At 44.6% G+C, this 7,525-nt stretch overlaps 1 protein-coding gene across 5 annotated transcripts in view; it reads right to left on the minus strand.

Moving 5' to 3' along the window:
* Positions 1 to 6,980, minus strand: part of BICDL1 (BICD family like cargo adaptor 1) — a 77,754-nt gene extending 70,774 nt beyond the window's left edge. Inside the window, exons 1-2 of one of the 5 annotated variants that reach the window (XR_006341012.1) lie at positions 6,386 to 6,980; positions 515 to 730 (exon numbers count right to left, since the gene is read on the minus strand). Coding sequence is in view for 4 of the 5 variants with exons in the window: in XM_043901643.1 (XP_043757578.1) it covers positions 515 to 730; positions 6,386 to 6,823 (654 nt within the window). In the remaining variant the exon portion in view is untranslated. The remainder of the gene's footprint in view (positions 1 to 514; positions 731 to 6,385) is intronic. The other 4 variants (XM_043901643.1, XM_043901645.1, XM_043901646.1 and 1 more) reach the window with 4 other exon arrangements.
* Positions 6,981 to 7,525: the final 545 nt, after the last annotated feature.

Below are 7,525 nucleotides of genomic sequence, written 5' to 3' on the forward strand. Positions count from 1 at the left end.
GAGAAAGTCCAAGCACAGCAACTAAGACCCAGGGAAGCCAAAAATAAATTAATTAATTTAAAAAAAAGAAAAGAAAAACGGCAAATTTATTTTTTTTTAAAAAGATGGCACCATTTAATAGCTGAACTAAATGCATTAACATAATTTTACCAGTGACAGGCTTTCTCTAGGTAAAAGAATCACAGACTTGTAGTGCTATAAGGAACATCAAATCATTAAGCAAACTCTTAGATTTTAAAAATGAGAAGACTCCCAAGTTAAATGATTGCCAAAAGCTCACAGTTAGCCAGTGACAAGCAAGGGTCTTTGCTCCTGATGCCTAGTTCACCACAGCTGAAATTCTTAGAGGTGAAAAACACTTCATTTACTGGTATCAATACCAAAGGCAACAAAAACGAGAACTACTCTTACCATATATATGTTGACATCAAACAGAAGCTCTGTTTTAACTTTTAGTGTTTTATACCATAAATTCTTTTTTTCTAATATCATAAGTTCTTAACTGATGACTCACCCTGCTGAGTTGGTCCAATAACCTTTGGTTCTGCTCTGATAACTCCTGGACGGCCCGTGTTTTCTCTCGATCTGCTTCCCGTAGATGAACCTGCTGCCTCTCCAACTCATCCTGAAGCTGCTTCACATCACTCTCCAGCTCAGACACACGCCCTTCCCATTCGCCTTCTCGGTTCTCAAATCGTCTTCTTAGTTCGTGTTTCTCTTGTTCTAAGTGCTGGGTGAAAATGAAGAGGATTTTTAAACTGTCAAAAATTACAGAGTCGTTCATTTTTTTTCTTTTTTCATACACTTCTAACTTTTCTTTTTCCTAGTCAGTCAGCACAACAAAACACTCTGCCCCATAGGACAAGTTGCCCATTTCACAGCTGCAAAAATATCCCTTTCTGCCAGAGTAAGGAAGGCTAACTTCACAAAGAGAACTCCATTCCTACTGAAATACTTAATGTTATTATGTTTATTCCTGTCCTTGGGCATGGGGGGTTCTAGACTTAGGAACTCACCTGAAATTTAGTAAGTCATCTATTAATCGGTGAAATATACATTTAAGCAACTTAAAACAAGCCCTTGAGAAACCTTCTTTTGCTGTCATCTGTTATGCTTGGCATAATACCAGGCACTTAGAATTTTCAGAGCAGAAAGGACTTCAGAAATCCTCCAGATCAACTACCTCTTTTTAAAATGAAGCAACAGAAGAGATTCTGCAACCAGCTTCAGGTCTGTTCTAGCAAATGGGAGAGCTGGGATTGGGGTCTCCCTCACTTGACTGTTTAATGTTCTAAATCACAACTCAATAAACATTTGCTGCTATATAAAGCACTGCATTTCAAAATCATTAAGGCAAGTTCAGGCCTACATTTATTAAATTATAGCCTATGATCCTTGCATATTTATTTCTGATTCATTCATTCTTGAGTACCTGTTATAGGTTAGCCATTGAAATAATGTTGAGCAAAAGAGACTTGGTCTTTCCCTTTATGGAGTTTCCACTCTAGTGAGAGGTTGATAAAAGTATTATGTTGTACAGTGTGACAAATGGTATACAGGAAAAGTACAGATGGTTTGAAGAAGCAACAACAGAAAAGAATTCTTTTTTGGATTGAAGGAAATAAGAACATCTTTTTGTTTCTGTAAGATAAATACGAATGCCTCTTCTCAGAGTCAAGTATGTTTTCCTACTTAAAAAGCATAGGATGAGGACTTCACTGGTGGTCCAGTGGTTAAGAATCCACCTTGCAATACAGGCGGATGTGGGTTCAATCCCTGGTCCAGGAACTAAGATCCCACATGCCTCAGAGTGGAGCAACTAAGCCTCCGTGACACCCTGACTAACCTGTCCCACAACTAAGAGCCCACATGCCACAACTAGAGAGTCCACAACACAACACAACACAGGACCCCACCTGCTGCAACTCAGGCCCGATGCAGCCAAATAAACAAACAGATTTAAAAAATAAACAACAAAAAAAAGCATACCAAGTACAAAAAAAAAACAAGTAAATACCTCAGAGTATAAGAGATGCATATGAGAAGTAAAGCAATGGCCCTCAGCTTTTGCTGTCAGAAAATCTCTGGTATAATTGTTCAAAATATATCCACCTAAACACTGATTCCAGACTGTGATTCAGTAAAGAATGGGATGAGGCCTAGGAAGGCATCTGTTTGTCTACCCATTCATCTATTTAGGTTCTATTGGAAATTCTGATGCACTAAAGTATCAAGCACTGAGATTGTTTCAATAAGCTAAGATGGGCATTTGCATCTTTTCCTTCAACGTACTCAGACATCTTTTCACCTTGTGAATCTACACTCTTATTCTATCCAAGTTCTCACCTTTCATATGTTTTTTAGGATGCCTCTTTTGGAAAGCCTTAAGGGGCAGTGTATAGTTATACAAGAAAATCAGTCTCATTATTTCACATCTGAGATGTGCCTAAAAAAAGATTTTTCTCTCAAGGGAGGGACTTGTACTTCTCAGCATGAAAATTTTCTGTTCTGTGCTTCCCTCATTTTGCTAAACTTCCAAAAATGAGGATGTTTTAGTCACTATACAAACTTCAGAAAGATGAGATGCAGAAGTAAATGGTAATTACAATTCTAAAATTGTGATACTTGGATTTATTGAGTTTTTCAAAAATGGAAAAGACTGAGCAGAAGGCAACAGCAAGAACTCAGTAATCACAGTATTACTGAGAGGCCAGATAAATTAGGCTTGTGTTCTAAAAGAACAGAGAGACTTAAAAATATTCAGCAAACAGCTGTTAGTGAACAGCCCAACTAAGCGACTAAAACAATCTAATCCACGTGCAGGGAGTGAGGCAGGGTTGAGGACAAGTGGTGCTGATCAATCTATTCTGTCCTTACATTTCTTCCTAATTCAGGTTTCCCAACACTCTGGGGAAAAAAATCAAGACTTTCCTATTAATGAACATACAGAACTTAGCCTTCTGTCTATTCTGAGAAAAGAAAGGTTTCTCCTAGAATTACATTTCCAGTGAAGTGCTAAATTAACCAGTAAACTCTAGGAAGAATATCAGAAAGTGTAGCGGTCAGGCTCTGTCCATGCTATTCCCTGCTTCTTGGGGTTAAATTGTACTTTAAAAGGTAATACCTATCCCTGAAACTAATATAATGCTGTCTGTCAATTATACCTCAATAAGAAAAAAGCTAATGTCAAAACTGTCAAGGTCATCAAAAATAAGAGAAGTCTAAGAAACTGATACAGACAAAAAGAGACTAAGAAGATACAGAAACTAAATGTAAGGGTATCATGAAACAGAACAAGACATTTGGCAAAGGCTAAAAAAATCTACATGCTCAGTCATGTCTGACTCTTTGCGACCCCATGGACTATACAGTTCATGGAATTCTCTCTGGAGTGGGTAGCCTTTCCCTTCTCCAGGGGATCTTCCCAACCCAGGGATCGAACCCAGGTCTCCCACATGGCAGGCAGATTCTTTACCAGCTGAGCCACAAGAGAAGACCAAAGAAATCTAATTAAACTAAATGAAAAAGTTAAAGTGTTAGTCGCTCAGTCGTTTTGGACTCTTTGCAAGCCCAGGGACTGTACCTGCCAGGCTCCTGTGTCCATGGAAATCTCCAGGCAAGAATACTGGGCTGGATAGCCATTCCCTTCTCCAGGGGATCTTCCTGACCCAGGGATGGAACCCAGGTTTCCTGCATTGGTGGCAGAGTCTTCACCATCTGAGCCACCAAAATAGCCTCATAGCTACTAATAATGTATTAGCATTGGTTTACTAATTATGGCAAGTACTGGGGCAGGGCATATGGAAACTCTGCCCTATCTTTCCAATTTTTCTGTAAATCTAAAACCATTCTAAAAACAGTTTATTTAAAACTCTGAAGAAGTGAGTATCATTAGCTCACCTAAAATTGGTTGTTACAGAAATGGACTTCTGCCACGAACCAAAAAAGCATATTATTCTCCTAAGTCCAGGATATGGTTCTTGAACAATACAAAGAAAAAAAATACTATTTAAGTGGATCAAGCACCGAATGCAAATAAGGACTCCTGCATTTGCTTACCTAAATCTACTACCCAATTATGTAATCATTTTCACCTTACTTTTTTTTAACAAAAAAGTTTAACAAGAACATTTCTTTTTTTTGGGGGTGGTGCCCATATTGAACAGTATGTGGAACTTCCCCAACCAGGGATCAAATCCGGACCCCTGCATTGGCAGACAGATTCTTAACCACTGGGCCACCAGGGAAGTCCCACCATACTTGTTTTGCCTCTTAAAAAAATTAAAAAAAGTAGTGCTAGAACCATTAGAATTGGCCTAGGGAAGAGGGAAGAAAACGTAACCTAGGGAAGAGACTACCTCTGCATTAAGAGAGAATTCACTCTCACCTGGAATGGGGGAAAAGAGAGAATCCTGAACTTTAAAAACTTATTTAAAAAAAAAAAATAAAGATTAAATCTCTGAAGAAAAAAGTGTATAAATTTAAGTTAGTGCCTTAGATCATAGCATACATAACATAAAATTTATCACCTTATCCATTTTTAAGTGTACTGTTAGTTCAGTAGCCTTAAGTCCATTCATACTGTTGTGCAACCAACATCCAGAAATTAAAAATAAACCTTTAACACTTGAGTTCATATGCTGACCTGAGAGGAGTGAAGATTTTTAAAAATATGTTAGTAAGAGTTTTAAACTATTTTAATGTTGTCTATCAACTCAATAGCAAAAAGTAAAATGTAATTTATTCTTCTACAATATGACCTTTCTTGTTATAGAATTTGAAAATCTTTTTCCTTTGGTAAAGACATGTATAAAGGTTCCAAGTGGAACCCAGGATGTGCTTAACTACATATTCAGGATTACCCTTGAAAACTATCACTCATGAAACCAACTGATATGATGTTCCTTTCAAGATAGCTGTCTCTTTAATCAAGTCTCTCACTGAAGGGATTTCAAATCACAAGCATACATGTCTACAGTAGTACTTCTATTTAGAGTCTGTAATCTAATCTCTTTTTCAAAAAAAGACACCCTTTTAGTCTGAGACATCTACTTCAAGTGGAAATCAAACAATTCAATTCACTGGGTTGCTTTTTGGCAATCTATATATAGGTTTCACAAACCACTTTTCAGAGAGGTATCTCAGGAGTTCATCGACTGGCAGACCTAGTTAACAGGCCAACTTAACTACAGGGCACTCACTGGTTTCCTTTTTTTCCTCTCTTACTTATTTTTGATATGTCGCTGGACTACAGACATACTTACTAGAGAAAAGTTTCTGAATCTACACTCTGACCATTTGACCAGTAGCAGTGATATGGAACCAGACAACGGTCAATTTCAAACTTTATTCAGGGTTGTACTATTCTCTTGTAGCAAGAATAAAAAGAACTCATTGCCACCAAACTGGGAGACAATATTAAATGCATAGACAGAAAAAGATAAGCTCAACACCACTGCCACAGATGCACCTCCCCATCTTCACTTAAGAAAAAAAGACTAAAAATTTTTTTAGAAGTGGTGGCCACTTGTATCAGTTTCAAGGCCCTTTTCTCTAGTTAAGGGCAAGAAAACAGAAGCAAAAGACTTTGGTCCAGAGAACTGGCAGAAATCTTACAGATATTTTAAGGGTTATTTATGACAATGGTTAAAGTTACATGGTTCTCACAAGTTGCGTTTGGCCATCTAACTGCATGTGTGAGACCCAGAACAGAAACAAAAGTACTGAACAAACAAAATATACTGAAGTCCAAATCAAATCACAACCAACTGTCACATGCTGAGCCCAGGCTCACCTGATTTCTGCAGTGGAACCATATTTCCCAATCCGTGAGTATTTGAAGGCTATATAAAGCTCCTTTAGGGGCACTTGTTTCCCACCATTCTGAGCTGAGGGGAAGTTAAGACAAGGGCATGTGGAAGCCCTTAACGCCAAAGCTAAAAAGCTTTAAGCTAACACCCTGATTAGCGATTAACTACCTCTCTGAAAACCTGGGGCATATTTTAAATGCTTCCCGACTCTGTAATTCCTGTGTGCAGACATCACCTCAGTGCTGTATAAATTAGTCATACTGTAACCTCTATTTTAGATGCTGTGTACAGTACATATGTAGAACGGCCCACAGCGTTTGGGGCCGTGCATGGACCCATTTGCTGCGAGAAGGGTAGGAAAGCCAGGTGTGTTCAAAGAATACCCTCGTCTGATAACCCCAAACCCTCCATGCTACCCACCTCCCAGGTGGTTTTCTGTTAAGACAGGATAAACAAGAAAGGAGCGGGGTGAGGTGGGTGAGTGCCTGGCTTCCGAAGCTACCCAGGGCCGGCGGGCGGGTACCTGGGCTCCCCCCACCCCCGCTTCCCACCTATCCCAGGAGGGACGTCCTCACCTCCAGCTTATCTGTTAGTTCCTTGTGCATCTGTTCGTACTGCCGGCTCATGTCCTGATTTCTCTCGAGCAATGCCTTGCCCAGTCGGGCCGCCAAGACCAGATCCTTCTCCTTCTGCCGGATCACTGACAGCAGCTCGGGATCCTGGGCGGGCGGCGGCTGCAGTCCGGCCGCCTCGGCTGGAGGCCCGGGCTCGGCCTGAGGATGCTCCCCGGGCTCGGACGGCCGTTCCCCAGCCGCCAGCAGCGCCAGCTCCTCCTCTAACGCCAGTTCCAACTCCCCGGGGCCCCCGGGGAAGGAGATGAGGGCAGCGGCGGTGGCGGCGGCTGGATTCCCGACTGCGTCCGCGGCAGCGGCGGGCAGCTCCATGCAGCAGGCGCTGTCCGGCTCGGCGGGTGCTGAAGCGCGGCCGGCCAAGCCCAGGCAGAAGGCGGACATGGCCCGCGCGCGCCGAGCCCGCAGCGGTGCGGCCCGGCCGGCGCGCGCCAGGCTGCAGGGGGGAGGGGCCCCGCCGCGCCGCCCCGCGCCCCGCGCCTCGCCTCACGCCGCGGCACGCGCCCCTCGGGTCTCCGCGAGCCCTGGGCGCGGCGCGCGCCGGCCCGCCCCTCCCCCGCGCCGGCGGCACGCGCCCCCTCCCCCCGCCCCCGGGCTCAGCTGCTCGGCGCGCGCCGGGGAGGAGGAGGAGGGGGGGTGGCAAAGGGAAGGCTGAGGGAGGGAAGACTGCAGGGACGCGAAGCGGGAGGGGAGGTTGCGGGGAGGAAAGCCGCCGCCGGGTTTTCAGCCACCCTGTTGCTGCTGCTCCCGCTGCCGCCGCCGGCCGGGCAGCGCCTCACGGGGCGGGCTGCGCTCCGCTGTCGCTGCGACGCTCGCTGCTGCTGCCGGCGGCCGCTCTCTGCAACCGCGCTCCATGTCCTTCGGCTCGGCGGCAGCCCCAGCAGCAGCAGCGGCGGCGACGGCGGCTGCTGCAGGCGCCGAGGCGGCGGCTCCACATCGCGCGCCGCGCGGCCGGGCGAGCTCCTTCCTGCCTGCCTCAGCTCCCTCCCGTTCCACCGGGCCAGCCGCGCCGCGCCCCGCCCCGGGCTTCCGGCCGCGCCCCCTCTCCCCGCCCCTTGCCGGCGCCTGACGCGCACGGGCACCTGT

The sequence above is a fragment of the Cervus elaphus genome, chromosome 5 (genome assembly GCF_910594005.1).
Source record: "Cervus elaphus chromosome 5, mCerEla1.1, whole genome shotgun sequence".
Taxonomy (NCBI): domain Eukaryota; kingdom Metazoa; phylum Chordata; class Mammalia; order Artiodactyla; family Cervidae; genus Cervus; species Cervus elaphus.